The sequence below is a fragment of the Cynoglossus semilaevis genome, chromosome 13 (assembly GCF_000523025.1).
Source record: "Cynoglossus semilaevis isolate Cse_v1.0 chromosome 13, Cse_v1.0, whole genome shotgun sequence".
Classification (NCBI taxonomy): Eukaryota; Metazoa; Chordata; class Actinopteri; order Pleuronectiformes; family Cynoglossidae; genus Cynoglossus; species Cynoglossus semilaevis.
The window spans coordinates 20,388,342-20,410,081 of NC_024319.1; the positions used below are offsets into that span (position 1 = coordinate 20,388,342).

General features: G+C 39.3%; 1 protein-coding gene across 3 annotated transcripts; it reads left to right on the forward strand.

The window, feature by feature from the left end:
- The first annotated feature begins 181 nt into the window (after positions 1 to 181).
- Positions 182 to 21,397, forward strand: scap (SREBF chaperone). Of its 3 annotated transcripts, none has more exons than XM_008324172.3 (23): positions 182 to 377; positions 5,718 to 5,918; positions 7,521 to 7,641; positions 7,998 to 8,155; positions 8,685 to 8,905; positions 9,413 to 9,518; positions 9,686 to 9,858; positions 10,545 to 10,671; positions 12,195 to 12,307; positions 12,413 to 12,507; positions 12,657 to 12,755; positions 13,469 to 13,681; positions 13,889 to 14,274; positions 14,433 to 14,591; positions 17,037 to 17,238; positions 17,523 to 17,638; positions 18,059 to 18,605; positions 18,713 to 18,798; positions 19,284 to 19,366; positions 19,533 to 19,699; positions 19,895 to 19,975; positions 20,209 to 20,415; positions 20,702 to 21,397. In XM_008324172.3, the coding sequence occupies exons 2-23, from the start codon at positions 5,797 to 5,799 to the stop codon at positions 20,945 to 20,947; spliced, it is 3,828 nt and encodes a 1,275-aa protein (XP_008322394.1). In that variant the 5' UTR covers positions 182 to 377; positions 5,718 to 5,796; the 3' UTR covers positions 20,948 to 21,397. The 3 variants fall into 3 exon arrangements, with proteins under 3 accessions (XP_008322394.1, XP_008322393.1, XP_024917397.1); XM_008324171.3 differs by lacking the exon at positions 182 to 377 and adding an exon at positions 386 to 589; XM_025061629.1 differs by lacking the exon at positions 182 to 377 and adding an exon at positions 607 to 1,956.
- Positions 21,398 to 21,740: the final 343 nt, after the last annotated feature.

A 21,740-nucleotide genomic window follows, 5' to 3' on the forward strand; every position in this document is an offset into this window, starting at 1 on the left:
GATTGTCACATTGGATCACTTGTATCCATTTTGCATTTTTGTCTTTTCTCTTGTTAAACCTGACTCCCTTCATCATGTCTATAGATTTTTTTATTTTATTAAAATGCATGTCGACCTTACTTATGAACGCTAGAGGTCGCTCTCTTTCAGTTTTTCGCATGTTAGAGTGAGTTGCTGGAGGGTCCTTGTTTCTCCCTCTGTGGGATTTGACAACCTGGAGTTTAGAAAGGTTGCCTATGCTTGTCACCGTCAGGTCTAGGAATGCACGTTAGTCTTGTGCATTTTCCCAGCAACAGTGGAATAAATACACAGCTGCGACTCGGGGTGATTTCACACAGCCGTTCATAACATTTGGAGAGCTGTAAAGTTTGCCGGAGGTGAGTGTTTATGCTTCGACATAGAGCTAACAGGCACATTAGCAGGTTAGCATTATGTGAAGTGGTGGTAAGCATGGGAGCTGCCGGGATAGCCTGATCCCTTCTGTTATCAACAAAAGTTTTATTGTGGTCATAACTGCAGTGTTTTGTTGTGGCTCATACCCGGACACCAGTTTACGTCACAAAACAACAAATGTCCCCCAAATTACCATGTAAGTAAGCACCGTAGCCGCACTAAGCATGCTAGCTTTGTCGTTGATTTATACTGGATGCTAAAGTCATTAGCCTTAGCTACAGGGTTGCTAAAGTTATACACTGACAGGTGTATTAAATATGTGCTGAGAGTTCCATCACTTTGTGGTATGTGAAATGCATATGGCGGGATTGCTTAAAACTTGTTTTTATATTGTGTATAGTCATTTTTCTTAACATTTTTATCTCGGGATAACATTGTTGGTATTGTTAGCGTTTAGCCTGTGCGCCCCTTGCTTGCATCATCGAAAATTGAAAACTTTTGAGAAGAATTAAACTTGGATACACTTTTAAAACAAATTGTGATTGTGAAACAGATAAACCGACATTTAATTACTAAAACAAATCTTTGTTTTTTGTATAGTTTTCTAGTAGTAGTTGTAGAGTATAGATGCTAAATAGCATTAGCAAACATTAAATGTTGGCTTACGAAATTTCCTAATTCTCATAATTTGTATTCAACAATGTATTTTGTTTGAAGGCTATAGTGTCTTCAACAATGATTTGTTCTACAAATTTTTAATGCAACTATTATAATAATGCAACTTTGTATAGAATAGGTAATAGCGTCAGTGAACTGTTGCTTGTTAGTTGGTCAGATGGTTACAGATTTTATTGAAGGTCCATGGGTAACAATTTTCAAATAATAAATCACTGTTCCTCAAAACTGTTTGAACCCTTTGGTCTTCGGGGTCTTTGTGCTAGTTGGTAACTGGTGATAGTGATGTTACAGGTGTGTTGCATCAGCACTGCTACTATGTTTGAATGAACTTACTTTCTAGGTATGTACTTTAGCAGAAGAAAGGTGAATATGATAGGAAATAATGTCCAGGAAATCTGACTGCTATACCGAGTGGTGATCAGTCCATGCTATAATTTGTACACATGAAGGATTTGATAAAATTGTTGTTTGCTACACATCAATTTTATTGCGGTGTGGTTACTGGTTAACAGGATGTTTCTTGCTTTATCATCAGCACTGGTCCTAAAGAAAAAAACGTGGGGCAGTAATCTGCTCATCCACAGAGAGCTGCATTTACAACAGGACTAATGGGCCTCACTGATCAGAAGAGCCTAGTTCCAAGTTATGCAACAATAGCAATGAATGTCAGTGCAGGCATTTTTTTACAGGGACCTCATGCTGCCCAGCGCTCTCTGAAATGTTTGTGGATGTTGGAAATGTTTGCGTCTCACAGTAACTTCTGCTATACTTGTAGTCTACTAGTAAATGCACTTTAATACATGGACAATTGGTTACTATGTCGCTGGAATCCATTAGCCCTGCAGATGCTTTCAAACTTGGCATTCTAGGAAGTGTTGTGAAAAGGTAAGCAGTCAGACGTTTTAGCCATTTGTAGTATCTCCCGTTTCAGTTGGGGTAAATGTAACAGCAAAGGCAAGTTCTTGGTTTAAATTTTGTTTTTGTTGGATTTGGAGGTTTTGGCAGTTTCTATGCATAGATAAACTAGATAATATATAAGGCCTTGTTGTTGTCTATTTTCTTGGTTTGTCGTTTTAATTGACTGTGTTTTTGTTTTGCATGTGATTCTACTGGTTCCTATTTAGACTGTTAGTTGTCTTGGGTGTATGCAAATCATTTTTCAGCGCAGCTTTTTTTTTTATCCTGTTCTGGTTATAAAACGTTGTTTTTTTCAAATGTGGTATATATATATATATAAATATAAATAAGTCACTGCAACAAAATTATTTGTTCAGTCACAGGATTTGTTTTTTCCCCACCCTGAATTTTGCTTTCATGGCATCCACGCAGAAGGTAGTAATTTTGGCTGTAAAGTACTGCTTGTGCTTGCATTTCCTTTGGTCTGTGAATGTTTCAAAATGCCTCAATGGTCTTGATAAGCCATCTGAAGGTCTTAACCAATTTCTGATTGACAAAATCCCAGATTAGTTTTGTGACGGTGATGCAGCTTTGCTGCTGCCAAATCACATCTCACTGTTTATTCCATGTCACACAGCATGTGGGGACAGAGCTTTTACAGCTAAGAGATGCAGGTGCTGAATGAAAGTTTTTGGAGGCAGGACACTGGATAAAGGCAATATATGGAGACTTTGTTTTTACTCACCTCACAAGAGCCTACAGGCGTTTCTTTGAAATCTTTTTTCAGAACCTATTGTGTTAACTTGCATGGAGATTTCTGTTCTGTTTACTGTACAGTGTATTTATAAAGGCAGATCAAGAGACTCCTGGGGGATTTTTCCCCGCCTGACAAACCTCAACCTCAATGACCTAGCACAGGTTTCAATATTTTGATAAAGCAGCACGTCATGGAAAACATAATTGGGCATTTTGAAACAAAAAGTGAGACAAAAGCTGAGATTTAGTGGAAAGCTTAAATAGAGAATGTAATTGAGACCTTTAGGTTAGACAAGCCAACTTTAATGCAAAGAGTAGTAAGTCAGGAGTAAGTCCATATCTGAACTCAGATTCATGATTGTGTGGTTTGCCTGGTTATGAAATAAAGAACATCAAATGTATTTTAAAAATGTAAAAACAAAAAGTAGACAGTTGTGCCATCAGAACAGTCAGAATGTGTTGGTTAGAATCCTTTACACATAGTTTGAATGTGCCGGTCCCATGGAGTATTCTTTATTTTTTAATGAAGATTTGTAAGTACACTTGGACCATTTCACTGATTAGTTTTCACTTTACTCTGTTTATTTTATTATGAACACTTTTTGACTTTTAACTAATAGTTATCATGTTTACTCTTTCTCTCTCTCACACTCGAAGCAGGGATGCCATGTAGTCTCTTGCAACGTAAAGTAAACAATTTTTAAAGGAAAAAAAAATCAATAAAATAACCCTTAAGTCTTCTTGTGCATTTATAGCACTGTCAAATATTTAGTCCAACTGACCAAAATGGAATTGTACTTTTAATCAGAGCTGTAGTCATAGGTAAATTGCTTGCCTGCCACTGCTCATGCACAGATGATGCAATTAAATACAAAAAAGAAAAAGTCACTCATCTTCAAATATTGAAATTCCTGTCTAACTAATGAAGAAACAGGATGAAAATGACTTGTCATTTCTGCAGCACTTCCTTATTTAAAATAAATATAGTCAGCCACCTGAGGTCGTGGCTCTTCTTGCATATGGTACTTGCACTTTGGCTTTGTTTGAAATGCAGCAAAACATACAACAGATTGGAAAACACAACTTTGTGTTATCTCGGTCAGGTGTCCCATTTGTGAACGGTCCTCTATTAGCTGGTAAACTCTACTGATGTATTTGTTTTTAAGTTTCATATGGCAATTTTGTATTTGTTTTCTCGGAAAAAAAAATTTTTTTCAGTGGTCCTTCAAATAGTACTCTTCTTCTCGGCCTTCTGGTTGACTTTGTGTTTGTTGTTACTTAAGCAGAAGTTCTACACTGCTGGCTATTTCCACCATATATTATGATCTTTTTGGGTGTTTATCTTAGACTAGCTGCTCAGCCAGTGTTGCATGTTTTTGCAGTAGGAATGCGTCCACACCTTCAAGCCTTCTCAATGAGCAGTGTGTTTAGTTGCCGTCTTCCATGTGACCCTGGTATGAGCTTGTCGGATGGAAAAACCCATTCTAGCTGTAGTCAGCGGTCAGCGCCATTTTAGTGTGTTATGTGACCAATTAGTTGTCTGGGACAAAAGCAGCCCAACAGGAAGTTCTTTGTGAAATTTGTGTCTTGTACGTTTTTTTGGGTTTACTAAGACCCACAGGTGTGTGTGTTTTTCAAGGATTTTCATGATTCACCACTTTGAATGTAGGAAACATTTTTTTAAATTACAGAAACAGTTTTTATGTTAGACATGAAGATAAAACGCACTAACTACTACAGCTTGTAAATGTGGGGTCTACAAAACGGCATTTAGACAATTCCCTGCTTCTTCAGTGTATATTATCATTACATTCAAAGGTTTACACAAAAACTTTGCCCCGCAATGTCAACTTTTTGACAAGCATCACTGTGGTGTTTAGTGTAGTTTAGATTTGTATAAAAAATGTTGTGTGCTTAAGGAAAGCAGTTCCTCAAACAAAAACTAATTTGTATCAACTGCTTGCTCGATGCACGAAAGTTGCAGTCAAGTAAGACTTTTCTCTGCTATACCCTTAAGCTCATTGTTTCATAAAGACTGGGTCGTGACCCTCAAGAGATATTTTTTTTTGGGTCGTCCCGCACCATGTTTCCCAGGAGTTTACGAATAATGTCTATTGACTCGGGTCGTAAAGGGTTGTGACTTTCAAAATACGGGTCCCCAGGAAAAAAAAAAAAGGAAACACTGCTTAAGCTTGCTGTATTCTTGTGCAGGCTTTTGGCCGGTTTTGCTACCTCACTCAAAGTTGCACTAGGTAGCTCAGTCAGCACTTCTCTAAGAATGCACCTGCTCACCTACATTACCAGCAAATTCACGGCTGTGCATGAAACCATTTGAACTAATTACTTGTGTTTAAGAGATGTGTTAATTAATACTTGAAACTAGGAGTGCACCGAAATTAAAATTGGAAACCAAGGCAAAAAACCAAACACTAAAAGAAATTATGCCAATCATCAGTACCATTGTATTTATTGCTGTCTGTAGTAAAACCTCAATAAAATCAAGGCACTGCAATTGCATGAATTAATATTAATGTTTCAAAGAATAGAAATTATGAAACAATTTAGTACATTCCAACAATGCACAATATAAAATAAAATAATATTCAAAATCAAATGTTAAACTTGACCTAATTTATGTATATATTAAATGATAACGTACAGAACTGCTGACCTGCTGAAAGATTGTTAAATGAAATATGTTGTCTCATAAAAACACAAAGAGCATTTAAGTCAATTGCTGGATAATTTCTTGTGTGCGCTGCTTTAATAACGTACTTACTTCCTCATGCTCTTTCACCCAGTCTTCATTTGCTCATGGGTCAAGAGGTCAACCTTAGGGTCAAGTTACACTTTAACTTTTTGGTGTTTACTAAAAATTAAATAGTTCAAAGTGCAGGTACCTCCAAAGTTTCTGTTTAATTCCTTAATCTGATTCGAACATTTAATAAAAGTGACAGCCCTAGTTTGAACTCTCATTTTATTCACTTCTTTAGGTCCCTGGATGCCCCACGGCGCACTGTCCTCCGCCGGCCAAAGCAACCAAATGGCCGGGAGTTGACCCCGTCGATCACAATGACGCTGCGCGAGCAGCTGAGAGAGAAGATCTCTGCAGCCTTCTACCGCCACGGGCTGTTGTGTGCCTCCTATCCAGTACCCATCATCCTTTTTACCTCTGTCAGCATCCTTACCTGCTGGTAGGTTTCCTGTCTGGGTTAATTACACTGCCTTCCTCACATACAGATAAGCTACAAGGAAAATAGAAATATAATGGATCACAACGCAGTGAATCACAATGTAATGATAATGTGGCTATGATTAAATAAAATCGTTAATCAATAAATATAGTTAAAAGGGCCCATAGCACTAATTTCATGTTTCAACGCATGCTGTATTTTGACTATACTTTTACACTAAAAAGAAAGGTCAAAAGTTTTCTCTTGATCTCAGTCGAAAAGCCATTGTGAAAAGCAACAGCCAACTCAAACACACACACCTGCTGATCTGTCCGCACAGCACTTACAGTAGGGGTGCTGAGCTTATACAACAATTGACCAACACCTGGGGCGATCTGAAAGAAAAGAGGGCAGCCAGTTGGGCTTGTTTAATGCTGTACTAGAGCAGAGGTCTGTGAGAAAATGGCCCTTTGAGACTAGGAGGCTGGGCCCTCCATCTGCTTGTCAGGAGGAGGCCCGGCTTGGCACAATGGAGGCCTTTGTAGAGAAACAGTGACCCAGGGGAAGAAGGGCAGGCAGTGAGTGGGAGGTGTGAAAGAGGGAGAAAGTGGATTGGAGTTTTCCGGTCAGCAAATATCAGAGACAAATTTATGGTCTTATATAAGCACTAAAGACACAGACTGTTGGTGATGATAATGATGGGGAAAAGTAGTAATTACTCACTTATTTATCTGCTTTTCCCAGTTAATACCATTGAAATTCAAACATGAATGTAGATGATTGTTTTTTAGGTTTAATTATACATTACCAAAACATCTCCATTTACGGCTTCATTGACTAACCCCTTTTAGACAACTGATCAGGCCTGAGGCCACCATGTGTTAATAGTCAGAGACTAAATGCATTACTACGAATGTTCGTAAGTCAGATGTTTGTATCTCGGGGAACTGCTGTATATGTTAAAATTGAAACAAAAAGCAAATACTTGGTCCTTGTGTGTCTGCACTTGTGCAGTATGTTGTAAATAAAGTGAAGTCCAGTGGCAGTGAATCCAAAGTTAAATTTTCCAACTCAATCCCATACAGAGCAACAAGCTTTGATAGTATTTTAATCAACAGTGCTTGTGGAAAAATGGGAACATTCAGGGTTTCTTTCTGTTGCATTTTTCAGGTGTATCGTAACACCGCCTGAGATCTAGACACTTAACTGTGATCTGTTTTTGACTTGTCACGGTCTTCACAGGGGCCCTGCAGTCAACTTTTCTTGAGTTGTTCTGTCTCAACACGACCCGCTACTGTAAAGGCAGATGTGACGTACTTATGTAAATGTCAGGAAGGTTTAAAATGCTCTGGGGCTGAAATATTTCTGTACTGTGGATTTGTTCTTAAAGGAAGGATTAAAACCTGTGCAATCCCATTACACTCGCCATTAAGTGGAAAAAAATAAAAAAAAACTCAGAATATATTTCATAAAAAGCCACAGGCCTTGTGTGTGTTGTTAGTGTTGCACCATTAACAGCCACAGAGTCATATGACCGTTCAAGTAGAAGAACTGAATGTTTTACATTAAAATGTCAAACACTAACAGGGCAGGTACAATCTCAACTCCCATTTTTTTTTCTAGCTATCCGTTATTGAGGCTTCCTCTGCCTGGGACAGGTCCTGTGGAATTTACTACAGGTGTGAGAGACTACAACGTCCCTCATCATGAGCCCCAGGGAGATCGAGGGGAACAACCTGACTGGGTAAGAGAGTAGCATCACAAGCAAATGTATACGGCACAAAAATACTAATTTTCAATGGTTTAGTTAGATTTTACAGTTTTCTAAAGCTTTAACTGATATAAATAATAGGGATGGCTCAGTATTGTCCCTGTTTACGGCATGTCGTGCAAAGTTAATTTGAGCATTAGACGGGCTGTATCCAATTCTAAAATGTTGTCCAATATCACACCGATATCTCTCTCTCGAGATCTCTTAGCACTGGTGTTGAATTAGGAAGAAGTGGCAGGTTAGCGTCATGTGTCACTTTTGCTGAAGATGTATTTAGTGGTATCACAAATCATGTACCCTTAATGCTTGTGTATACCTGTGTGTTGTAGTACCGAGGTCCTCCAGTTGCCTACATACAGCAGGTGTTGGTGAAGGCAGCAGTGTCTCCATGGGACAGCCATCTGGTACCAGTGGACGTGTTTCGTTCACCACTGGGCCAAGTCTTCAGTTTGCTGGAGGAGATTCGTAACCACGTCTACACTGACAGGTAAACACACGTTTCCAACCAACAGCGGACCTCTTAGAATATGTTATAATAATATATACATTTATTAGTTGAAAAATTAGCAAATAGAATAAATACATTTTTAAAAGAGGTGCCTTATACATACTTACACATTTTCTAATTTTAAGTAAGTTTTATTTGAAAGGAATGCAAATTTTCTTGCTCATGGTGGTGGTTTTTATTTTAGTGAAAACAAAATAAAAAATAGTTTATCTTTCTCTTATTGTAATTGTATTGTAATACACTGCTACAATCAGATGTTTATTTAACTTATGACAGCCTAAAACAGAAATAACTTTAAATTGATAAAGCAGAAACAATTAAAAAAAAAACAAAGGAAAATACAAACTGAGCCACGACTGAAAAACATCAGTGACCTTGAGAAACAGTGAAGGTCCAATGGTCAGGGACCTTGCCCTATACCTGGTCTGTTACTGTATTGCTCTACTGTACTTTTCTGTAAGTGTTGATAAGTGACGCCTCCTTTTTTTCCTTGCTTCCTCTCTGTCAGCTCTGGTGTTCGCAGTTTGGAGACATTATGTCTCCAGGTGACAGACCTGTTGCCAGGGTTACGGCGGATGCAGTCGGTGCTTCCAGAACATGGCTGTCTGCTCATTTCTCCTGGCAACTACTGGCAAAACCAGCGAGATCTCTTTGACTCAGACCCTGACCTCCTCAAAACCATTCAGAAACATGAACCCAAAGGCCTGCACACCTCAGCCACACTGCGAGGTAAGGACGGGGTGGGAGGTGTTTACAGGAGAACAGCCTTCTTTTGCAGTGGACAATAACAGTATCAAGTTAAGATATGATCAACCCCACAAGGGAACTTTGAGGCTTTCATTTCATTTCAATTCAATTTTTTGTGTTTTTGTTTTGTATTTCTTTGAATCGTTTTAAATTTGACTAAACTTTATTCACTTACACATTGAACCTAATCACCCCAAACGCTTCAAAGTGTTCTGCCTCACCCCTAACTCATGTGATTTAATGGTAGGAAGATTTACTGTGGAGCTAGAGTCAGGGATGGCCTGGCTGTCAGACACAGGCAGAATTATACTCATGTTCACACTGAGTGACTAAATCCTAACAGTCAAATAAGAGATAGAACTCTCCACAGACGGGCACAGTTTTAAGGAAAGGAAAATCTTGTAGAAGTGATTTAAAAACAATGTTTTCTTCACCTGTAATCATCGTCATTCTGCTTTGATTTATAAAACATGTTTTTTTGTCTTACAGATCTGCTCTTTGGTGTTCCTGGAAAACACACCGGGGTGAGTCACTACAACAGAAAGAGGGTGGTGACATACACTATCACTGTGGTGCTGTCCAGCTACGATTCCAGGTAATGAGTCAAGAGTCCTTTTCCCATTAAACCTGTTTTTGTTATTTGTCAGTGGTTTCAAATGACTGCATTGATTTTCTTTAGAAGATTTCATCATTTTTATACTGCATGTTCACTCTGACATTGGTTTTATCATCCATATCATTTTTTGTATCTTGTGTATTCAGCTTCCTGGGCAGCCTGCGAGCACGTCTGAAGCAGCTCCATTCGGCAGCCAACTGCACATTGAGAGACGACCACATGGTTCATGTCCACTTCAAGGAGGAGATTGGCGTTGCTGAACTCATCCCTCTCGTCTCCACATACATCATCTTGTTTGCATACATCTACTTCTCCACACGTAGGTCCAACTCTCTGGGTTTTTTCCCTGTTAGCCTTCATCCCTCTTGAACACGAAAGTGAATAAAACAATTCAGGAATAAAGAACCTTTGAAATGTGCCTGTCGTACCTTTGAGTTGAAGCCCAAGGTTGGTCCTGTGCGGAGCAGGGATAAACATTGTACAAGTACACTGTTCATACATATATACACTGAGTAGCCCTGCAGAAATATACTATTAATTGATTACTTTAAAATTCCCCCATCTAAACATAAAAAACATAGATATAAACAAATATATTGATATGATATATATTGATATAAAATAATAATACTTAAGAAAACCTGTTATATTTTTTATGTAAAAAATGGGTAAAATAGCCAAGCTAGGGACAGTGAGTGAAACTGTGTGTGTTGGGCCACTAAGCCTATGAGAAGGACTGGGAGTGAAGACTCGATTTAGATGATAGACAAAGAGAGGGGAAGAGAGACATAAAGCGACAGTGAGTGTGACAGTGTCGAGTGGAAAAATGGAGTTCAAATGAGCACTCGTAACTTGATGTTTCCTCATATCACAAAGAAATTCTTGCAGGAGTTGCTTAATCATAACTTGGGAAACTCGTATTTTTTTTCCCCATCTGTAAAGAGTATTTCTGGAATTATTGTTTTAAATGAAAATATCCTCATGGGCTACATCTGTTTTCTGCAGGTAAAATTGATATGGTGAAGTCTAAGTGGGGTCTAGCTCTGGCTGCTGTGGTCACAGTCCTCAGCTCGCTGCTCATGTCTGTGGGACTGTGCACACTTTTTGGACTGACGCCGACACTCAATGGAGGGTAGGAAGAAACACTTTTCTGTCTTTGTACTAGAGGGTGAAAAAGACATTTTAAAGCTGCTCACTGTTAGACGAAATGCAAAGTCGGTAGCTTCCAAAGGTTTCTTAAAGAAATCTCACTCATTCCAAGTGAAGAAAATTAGGTATTGAGACATAGCTTTTTAATATTAACAACTAACTACTTTTCAAAGCAACTGAAAAAATGTTCTTAATGAATGACATCATGTCATTATGGGTCACATAAACATCTGTCCTGCTAAAGCCCTTGATTAATCTTAGAATATTAGTACTTAAGGACCTACTCCTGGTGTGTGGGCCAGAATTGTTCATGCAAAGTAACTGGAAAATAGCAACATTTTATCTGTAGTAGAACTGTAGCTTCTGAGTCTGCATTCAAATTTCTCCTGTTAATAATTTACGGCCCCTGGATCCGCTGTGGGCTGTTACAATTAGTTCATTGTGTGTTATCTTTTACACAGAAGTTCCATTGTGATACCTTACACAAAAATGTTTATTGACTTCCCAGTAAATTTAAAATAGATATTAAGTTCATGTTTGCAGCTGCTTTTTCATTACTGTTGATTTAAAAGTAAAGTATTAAACACAGTGCACAGGTGGGTGGAGCTAAGTATGGAGGCAGGGAATAAGCGATACTGACTATTTGATGGTTGTCCAATCACATCAGGATTATTAGAAAGCAGACATCATGGCGTGATAGCAGCACATCATCGATCAACCACTGACCAAAATCTACGCAGAAGAGCCATGGGGCTGTGCTGGGGTTGTTTGCATAAACACACAGGCACACTAACACACATGCGCATGTTCAAGGTCAAACATATGCATGTAATCTTCACATTCTGCCAAGTCACGGCCGAGTACACACACACACAAACACACACACACACACACAGGACTGAGGAGTTAGTGGCTGATAGTATTTTTCTAAGAGCTGAGTTATTGGGTGTGTGTGATGTAGTGTGTGTAACTTTTCACTCCTTGTGACCCAATTATAGAGTTATTTCTATAGTACAGACTAATCTCCATTATTTGACTAAGCTTACTGCACTACAACAGAAGAACGTTGCCAGAGGGCAAATGTTAGAGGCAGTTAGAGGGAAGTAATTTAAAACTTAATTACCAGTGTTTTTTTTATATATATATATATATATATATATATATAAAAATTAATATGTGTATATGTCTGAGAAATAATTGTTAATTACATTTTTAGAAGTGGAATATATAAATATTTTAGCAGAGATATAGCAGCAAAAGATATTAGTTAATTTTAGTAAGAAAACTGGTGTATTTATGGTAAAACAGGGATGAAAAAAGAGCCCAAATAAAGGACATATGATTGAGGATTTTTTTTTTTTTCCACTTAGCAGTTGCTAATTATTCTGTCATCAGCCCAGATATTTACGAGTTCAGGTTCTGTAATGTATTTAGGTGGTAAATCCTCTTTATTTTCTTTTTCACAATAATTTCTTCACTGAAACTAAAGTCATTTCTTCTCTGCAGGGAGATTTTTCCATACCTGGTAGTGGTGATCGGCCTAGAAAACGTTTTGGTCCTAACAAAGTCTGTCGTCTCTACACCTGTTGACCTTGAGGTCAAACTACGCATAGCACAAGGTGAAACTGTGTTTATAACTTGTTCTTCTAATTAATTCTTCTTGTGGTGATCAGAGCATCCCTCTGATCAAATTGTCATGTTAAATGTTTTGTTTTCTTTTACAGGTCTCAGTAATGAAAGTTGGTTCATTATGAAGAATGTGGCCACAGAGCTTTGTATCATCTTGATTGGATATTTCACATTAGTTCCCGCTATCCAGGTAATAGAAAAGTGCAATAAACCTGATTTATCAACAGAAAGAAAACATAGACATGCATCAAGTCTGTCTCATCATCAGAAGTCTACAGCTGCTATTATGTGTTCTCCTCCTTACCCATGTCCATGGTTCGGCTTCATTTGTTTCTTTAGGAGTTCTGTTTGTTTGCTGTCGTGGGCCTGGTGTCCGATTTCTTCCTGCAGATGTTCTTTTTCACCACAGTACTGTCTATAGACATTCGAAGAATGGAGGTATGAACTGTGTCCCTCAGAGTTTGTTACTGTCATTTTATTTAATACAAAACTTTATTGACGTCACAACCAGTGAAGCTGAATAATGTTGTTCTTATTGATAGAACAACATTTTATTATTTAATAAATGTCCACTTGTTCATGTTATGGACCACAAAGGGTTGGCTACCTGTGAAACCTACCATCTGATTTTGCAAAGTTTAAGTAATATTTATTAAGAAAGAAGCTGATACCGATACACAAAGATGATATAAAACCTAACTGCCTAACTCGCACAAACACTAAATAGTCACAATGTGGTCTGCAGCCCACATGCATTCACTACATAGCTTGCAGATTAGTTTACCCACATGCACATGCACTTCTCATTTAAAACATCTTACTGTGGAGAATCTCACACATTCACACACTGAAGCCTTTAACATTTTCTGGCTTGCTGTCAGCTTGAGAATTGTGGACCTATGAATGTGTCTAATCATTTTTTATTCATGATGGATGAAAATGTCTTTAACTTTAAAAGTGCTGACCAGAGACATTTTGACACTGTATAGGATATTTATTGCCTTTTGCACTTCAATCTAAAACATTAAAAAATATAAGATTAAATTAATATAGCAACTCATTTTTTAGAGTAAAACTATATCACACTGTGGCTAAAACAGATTTTTGTTTTTTCTGTTTTATTTATATCTAATTGCATATTTCCTCATCAGCTGGCTGACCTGAACCGACGCCTGCCAGCAGAAGCTGGGCTGCCTCTTCCTAAACCTGGCACTTTACGTCCACGTGAGGTCCCTCCACCTCCACGACCTTCCCCACACACGATAACTTTTCAGACCCCGCCCTTCATGACCCTGAGGCTACCCAAAAGGCTGCGTGTGGTGTACTTCCTGGCCCGTACACGTCTGGCCCAGCGTATTATTATGGTGAGAGTAGTAGTTAGTTCTGGTTCAAATGGTCTGTTTGACCTGTTACTGAGATATATTAGCTGGCTATTTAAATTTGGGAAGTTCTCCTTATTAAAATCTTAACCTGTTAAAATGTTATTTAAAAGCTGAGCGCACTTGAGCCAAATTTCAGGTTCCAGGATTAAATCATTTTTTTCTTTTATCCTACATTGGCTTCATTTCCAGGCTGGCACTGTCATTTGGATCGGCATTCTCGTCTACACAGACCCTGCAGGGATCCGCACCTACTTGGCCACACAAGTATCGGAGCAAAGCCCCCTGAGCGATCCTGGAGGAGCCATCCTTCCTCACCACCTCGGCGTCGCTCCTGTCTTCAGAGGTGGAGATCCCAGCAGCACCCTCAGTATTCACCAAGCACCTGATCCAACCCCCATGCCAGAGAACCAATCACAGGGTCACCTTGAGCCAGGCAGAGCAGGTTCCCTGCCTCAGGCTCCTGCAGCGGTGCCTCAGATCACCTGGGCAGCAGAAGACGAAGAAGGTTGGAGGAGACTGTCCTTTAGGCACTGGCCATCACTCTTCAGTTACTACAACATTACTTTAGCAAAAAGGTAACAATCAGTGCAGTTTATCAATTTTTTTGTATACATTTGTCTCTGTCCGTCTTACTTCTAGGAGGAAAGACGAATCCTTGCATACTATATACAGTAAATTGACTGTGACTTTGACCTAATTAGACTCTTTGTTCACTGTTTGTTTTCCCCTATAGATACATCAGCATTCTTCCAGTCATTCCTGTCACTGTTCACCTGACCCCCCAGGAGGCTATTGAGACCCGTCACCCTCATGACACCAAGATCCCTCCCCCTCTTCCTCCAGTCATTCCCAAAGTATCTGCAGATCTACAGGTGGATCTTACATTGTACAAGTAAGTGTTCCAACACTCAACTGTTAATATAACCAGGGGTCCCTGATGTCTAGGTGTCACTTTTGACTTTGACTTAGGTATTTAAATCTGTTCAAACTGTTGTCATAAAGTAACTGAGGAAACAATTTAAAAACGTTTAGAATTTCTGCACTACAGTAAACCTAACATTTACCAAAGTTGACTCATTTAAGTAAGCGAATTGATAATTCAAAATTTTAAAATTAAAATACTCAAAAAGTCCACTTCAGTTGTCATATTACTCACTAATTAAAAAATTCAACTTTCATCAAAGTTGCAAACATGCTTTACATCTGTGGCTGTAACCTGTGAAAACTATTCATAAATGTATATATGTACATAATGTATAATGATATATTTTAAACACAACCACAATTCTCAGTTGCTGTTATTGTGCCAAGGATCGTCCCTGACAGTTTTCAAGACTCTAAAGGGAATTAAAATGACCCTCAAGATTTGTATTATGTTAATGTCTTCAGTAACAACCAGAACTAACAACACTTGTGCCTCCTGATAGTCTACTGTACTCTTGTCCAAGAAATCAAGGTTGCCGGGTGGATTCTAGAACACTTGGCTTCATCTTTGGACAGTCGATAGCAGGGTTATCTGTTGTAGCTAGGTCAGGGTCATGACCTTCAGAATGATGTCACGATTGAGTTTATGGCTTGTTTAGCTGACCCTGAAACAAAGACAAGGCCACGATGATAAAAATGAACTTGTTGCTACAACACTGTCAGGGACCATGGATCTTTAATGTTGTTTTGAATGTTGCTTCTCCTCTGTGTAAAACCTCAGCTATGGCTAAGATTAGATTGACTCCCTTCTGGATTCAAGAATAACCTGTATGTGTACTTTACACTTTGACTGGGTGTTTCAGTATGAGAGCTTTTCAAACAGCATGTGGTGAGAATTACCTGCAAGAACATGACAATAGAAATAATCTAAAGTTTTAAAATGTAAAATCTTAACAGAAAAGATCAACAGACTGTTTCCAGTCTTTTATTTTTTAAATTTTGCAAGTCTATTGATTACATTAACCAACTAGTGACATTGAAGAATTAGTTATAACTACGACACTGAAAGTTTCTTTATAGATAATTTCAATTTATTATTTTGCAGAGTATTTTGTTGGAACAAACTTCAAAGCCACATCAGATAAATGTTTCAATCTTTTTACTTTTTTTTTTACATTTCTATCATGAAGCTTAAAACATAATTACAAATGTAGTGCAACATTTTGACATTAAATTGGTCAAACCCACACTAAGATTAGTCATTCGCTAACATAGCCATGCTCTTACAAAAAGCTGTATGCAGGCAATGTTCAAAAATTTAGCCATTATTTGGGTAATTTTTAGTTTGTCTTATATTTTGGTGATTTTTGTTCTAAGTAGATTGTGGCCTACATCTGTTTCTTTGGTTAATTGTTGTTTTGTGTTTTTTTTTTGTGCCTATTTTGATCCATTTCTTGTCTAATCTTTAGTTATGTTAAGTCAACTTCAAACATAGTTTGAACTTCTGTTTTAACTGAAGGGTGTCTCCTACAACCCTATTAACCAACATGCATTGGGCAATCCACAGGAAATGTGTATCACACTGAAGCATAGTTGCCCTGGAGTTTACCTGTGTCGAAACAGTATCTAAAACCAAAGGTTTTTGTAATTTAAACTGTTCCAATAGTTATGTCCCTTTCAGACACTCTTCATTTGTAATAGAGACAGTAAAGGAAACAAAGGACAGGGGATAAGAGGCTCTGAGAAAACTAGTGACGTTAGTGTTGACGTTTTGCACCAGAGTTTTCATGGTCTGCGCTGAGGACAGCAGGTCGCACTGGTCTGTCAGCTTTTATCTTCACCGTTCTGCCACATTCTCTTGCAAACAGTAAAGGTGTGTGAGTGTGAGAGGGAGCTCATATCTGTGCGTACACAGTCAGACTCCTGCAGTCAATGGTTTTTCATGAACATAACTATATCCTTTGACAATAAGGCAGTCGAGAAGCAAATGTGACTCGTCATGTATGATTAATGCGCCCCTATATCGAAGTATCTGCATGCGGCCAACAGATGGTGGACGTTGTGTAAATGTGTAATTTTATCTTATCTGATTAATACAACTGTCACCAGATACAATACTCTCTCATATCTGGCTTTTGTGTTGCATGTGATTAGTCACTATTGGCACATTGAGCCTTCAACTCTTGGTCAACACTACCTTTTTTTTATTATTGCTTTGCCAAAACACTTTGTGTTATTTCCAATATTATCCCAATAATTGTGATTTTTTTATTTTAATTTTAAAAATCAGCTGCCAGGAGTTAGCATACTCATCAAATATTGATGCTGATAAAGTGCTGATAAAAATACCAAAATGTTCATGTATTGAGAGAATTTAAACATCCACATTTGTCTTCATGTGTCTTCCCTCCAGGGTGGCAGCTCTTGGACTAGCAGCTGGCGTCCTACTGGTCCTGTTGCTCTTCTGTCTTTACCGTGTCCTTTGCCCACGTAACTACGGACAAAACGGTATTTCCCACGGGCGGCGACGCCGAGGAGACCTGCCATGCGATGATTACGGCTACTCTCCACCAGTTAGCGAGATATCACCGCTACTGCTGAGGGGCCACAGCATGGTGAGACCAGACAGATAAATACAATAAAAAGGAAACAATGAACAGATTGTAAATGTCTGAGTTATTTCACTGCAAAACAAACCAGCAGCTTGAGAAGAAACTGTTATGCTATAGTTTAGCCTTACATGTCAAAATATAACCATATATTTATTTATTCTAATTATTGCAAGGTTTATTTTGTCATTGATTAATATACACCAACTGAAAATAAAGGTGTTTTACAGCTGGTACATTTAAACAAATTTTTTGTTTGGAGTTTGACTAATTTCTTTTGTGTCTCTAAGGACATTGAGTGTTTGGCCAGTGATGGGATGCTGCTGGCCAGCTGCTGCCTCGCAGGACAGATCCGCGTCTGGGATGCTCAGACCGGGGACTGTCTCACTGTCATCTCAAACCATGGGTGAGGCACAGACTTGACAAACAAAAGCTGCTTTCAGAGTGACTTTGTCCATGAACATGTCCTTTGGAGCAGAATTTAGAATAATTTTCTTTAGAGAACTTTACCAACTTTAACAGTGTGGAAAGAATAACAAGAAAAGTAAGAACTTGACCTAAGAATTTGGACTCTAAACATTGTAATTATTTAATCATCTAAAATAATTTGCGAAAAACTGAACCAGGAAAATATTTTTTCCTGGCATCAGTATCATCTAATGTATCACATGCTGAATTTTGTTGTAGAAAAAAACACAAAAAAAATCAACATTATTAGGTATCATCATTAAGGAGTTTCAACATTTTTAGACTTTAATATTTATTATGAATACCTTTAAGTGTTTTTTCTCTGATTTCCTCTGATTATTCCGGGTATTTGTTTAAGGTTGAGGCGAAGCAGCAGCAGTGGCTGCTGGGACCAGAGGGAATGCTGGGACACCTTGAGCGGAACCTTAGAATCTGACGGTGTGGGCACTGAGGGCTGTGACCGCTGCAACTGTGGTGACGGGGGGTCAGAGGATGAAGGTTACCCTCTGAGACGGCGCACCGCTCCTTCACGGCCGGTTCTGTTCACAGACCAGCCTGATCTCACTCCACTCATCGACACAAACTTTACTAGTCAACCACCCTCCCATCTCTCCACCCCACCCAGAGCTGGGTTCGATTTTGGTGGTCTGGTGGAGCGAGCCTACATGGAGCATGAGCCTCCTTCGCCCTCCACCCATCTTTCTACTTCCCCAGCCTCCTCCTCACCGCCCTCGGGCACTCAGCTCCAGAAATTACCCAGCTTTGGGGATGTATCTAGCACCTTCACCCAGGGGAGGGCTTCAACAGCAGGGTCTCAGGCGACGGCTGATTGGGAGAGCTCTGTGTGGGCGATGGAGTTGAGGGGGAATTTGATAGCTGCAGGGAGGAGCAGCGGTAAACTGGAGGTCTGTAATATTACACCCCTTCTTCTGTTTCTCAAACAAAACAACATCTAGAAATGAATACACTTTGTAAAATGAAGGTCATGTTTAAGCTTCATTTGTTGTTTTAGTTATGGGACGCAGTGGAGGGTTCATTACGCTGCAGTAATGATGATGGGGTCTCTGGGATCACAGCTCTGGCCTTCCTCAACAACAGGTGCAGACACAAACCATCAAAGTCAAACATGTGTTTCTACTTCTTGGTGGAGGTTTCACATTGATTAAAATTGGTTTAAAACACTTGATATTTTGCACAAAGGAATAAAGTATATATTTGGACGTGGTCTTGTTACTCTGGTCTCCATAAAGAAATGTTTAGCTGACTTCCCAACAGCAAAAAAAAAAAGCAGTGCTGCAGTAGAGAAGTGTAGTTTTTATCTTGTCAACCAGAAACATGGCACTTCCCAGACACTGCAGTTTTAAATTTATCCTCCCAGGATGAATGTTTTATTTGTCTGCTGATAGCAAACAACGTATTTCATCATTGTCTTCATTGCATATGGAAAAAAGGGCAATTTAAAGTTAAGTCTCAGGCTGCTCTGGTGCCTACTTCTCACATCCTTGAGTGTAACTTTAATTCTATAACTTTTTATAAAGTTTCACTTTTTTTTTTCTTCTTATGTTTCCTGTGCTGGACCTCAGAATTGTCGCAGCTCGACTCAACGGTTCTCTGGATTTTTTCACAGTTGAGATAAACAAACCCCTGGCTCTGCTACAATACAGAGGTGAGAAGCAACCACTCTATTCAGAAGCTGATACATAACGTGGTAAATGTATCAAGTGAATCTAGAGCATGATATGTTGGTTAACTAGACACAGGTACAGGTGATTCCACTTTTATGAAGATTAAATAATGCATGAATTGACCCCATTTGTGTCTCTTGTCCTCAGGTGCTCCAGGTCGAGGTAACATGCCTTCATCTCCCTGTTACAGCAGTGAAGATACAATAAGCCTCCAGCTCACACGCTCCATACAGTGTGCTCACCAGAAGCCTATCACGGTGCTGCGGGCAGCAGCAGGGAGGGTGGTCACTGGCAGCCAGGACCACACAGTCAGGGTAACAGATATGAGCACATTAGTTTACATTTATTACCAATGTTATTTACCGTGTTTTCTAGACTATAATTCACTCCAGTGTATAAGTCTCACCAGCTAAAAAATGCATAATGAAGTCCGGAAAATATGGTACTCCTTTGGACTAATGTGTCTGACATTAGTCTGACATGTAAATAACCAAACAACCATTTGTCAGGTTTATCGTCTGGAGGACTCGTGCTGCCTCTTCACACTGCAGGGTCACTCTGGAGGAATTACCGCCATCTATATCGACCAGGTCGGTGTTAGAATGTAACACATGACACTATATATTCCCACACTTTTTTCGCACAACCCTTTTCTGCAGTGCCAAGCTTCTTTCGTCAGGACTTTTGTCGAGCCCCCACCTGTGTAAACATCTGTAGCCGTTGCTTAAAAACTTTATGTACTTCATTTAAAAACTTGTAACTCCTACAGAATTGCTGTTCTCTGAACAGCAGATATTAATGTCTGTCATTGTCTGTCTCTTAGAAAATGGTTCTGGCAAGCGGTGGGCAGGACGGCGCCATCTGCCTGTGGGATGTCCTGACAGGGAGCCGTGTCAGCCATGTTTACGGTCATCGTGGTGACGTAACCTCACTGGTCTGCACCACTTCCTGTGTCATCAGCTCAGGACTGGACGACCTCATCTGTATATGGGACCGCAGTACAGGGATCAAACTGTACTCCATACAGCAGGTACTGCACCATTGTTTCGTGTTGCTGATATATACATATGTTGCTATTGGTGCTGTCACCAGCCTCTCAGTTCAGTGTCACGACCAAGGACACATCAGCACAAAAACACCAGGCACCTTGACCTTGATGAAGACTGCTTGGCTTGTCTTATCTTCCCAGTTAGTTATTTTTGCACGCCGATGTCTCAAGAATGTGAAGAATTAAGTTCAGCTGTAAGTTAACATATTTTCCATGTACATTTTTCTCCACAAATTTACCTTTTAGTCTCTTTTTCTCTCCTCAACAGGAAGTGGGCTGTGGAGCCAGTCTGGGTGTGATCTCAGAGTCTCTCCTGGTCACCGGGGGCCAGGGTTGCGTTTCCTTCTGGGACCTGAATTTTGGGGACTTGCTGCAGACGGTGTACCTGGGACAGAGCAGTGACGGACAGGGTGTCCGACAGCTGCTGGTGCTGGACAATGCTGCCATCATCTGTGACTTTGGCAGTGAGCTCAGTCTGGTGTACGTGCCGTCGGTACTGGAGAAACTAGACTAGAGCAAAGTAGACAACATTGGTGGGAACACAACCAAGGAGTCACAGCATCGTTTTTCCTTCTTTTGTATTTAGGTTTTTTGTTGTTGTTTGTTTTGGTTGGTTGCTGAGACCTGAATGAGATGAGAGGCAATCATTTCGCTGGTGTCTCTGTGCACAGAATTATTTTATACGTCGAAAAATGCTTAGACGAAACTAAACGAAACTGCTGCATTTCTTTTCCAAAAGAGGAAAATGTCAAATATGGATCATGATCCATTAATGCAATGGGATTCTGTGAAGAACAGCTGGATGTTCTTGACCAGAAGAGTGAATTGTGTCAGTGGGGGGATTGTATTTTTCTTTGTTTGTTTGTTTAGCGCTTATTCTGTTTTGAGGCTCTGCCCTTTATGCTGCTGATATGGGCGGGGCTTCACATTACCCCGCCCACCCTGAGAGAAAAGATTATTTTTTAAGTTTTTTAGGGTCCCGGCTGCCTCCTCAAGAGCAGCCATCATGACTTTGACAGGTTTGTTTGTTTATGTGTGTGCTCCTGAATAATATGAAAGATTGAATGTGTGAACGTTATGGTAAAATACTGCTGAGAACATGTTCTGGGCGAAGTGTGTATGTGGCTGTGTGATGGACGAATGGATGGATGATTATTACTGTATAATGTAAAACCTGAGAGTGGACTGTTTTTTATATATATATAAATATATATATGTATTAATGAACTATTTATTAGTGATATGTTTTGGAATAACAGTTTGTTTATTATTGGATAGTCCTGGCTCTTTAACAGGAGTATGAATGG

What these genes read in the sequence shown, in the direction of transcription:
- scap (XM_025061629.1), top strand. Translation starts at nt 1,889, where the DNA reads ATGTCGCTGGAATCCATTAGCCCTGCAGATGCTTTCAAACTTGGCATT. An exon ending in GTGGATCTTACATTGTACAA is followed by an intron (nt 14,592 to 17,036) that starts GTAAGTGTTCCA and finishes TCTTCCCTCCAG; the next exon opens with GGTGGCAGCTCTTGGACTAG. An exon ending in GGCTCTGCTACAATACAGAG is followed by an intron (nt 19,367 to 19,532) that starts GTGAGAAGCAAC and finishes TCTTGTCCTCAG; the next exon opens with GTGCTCCAGGTCGAGGTAAC.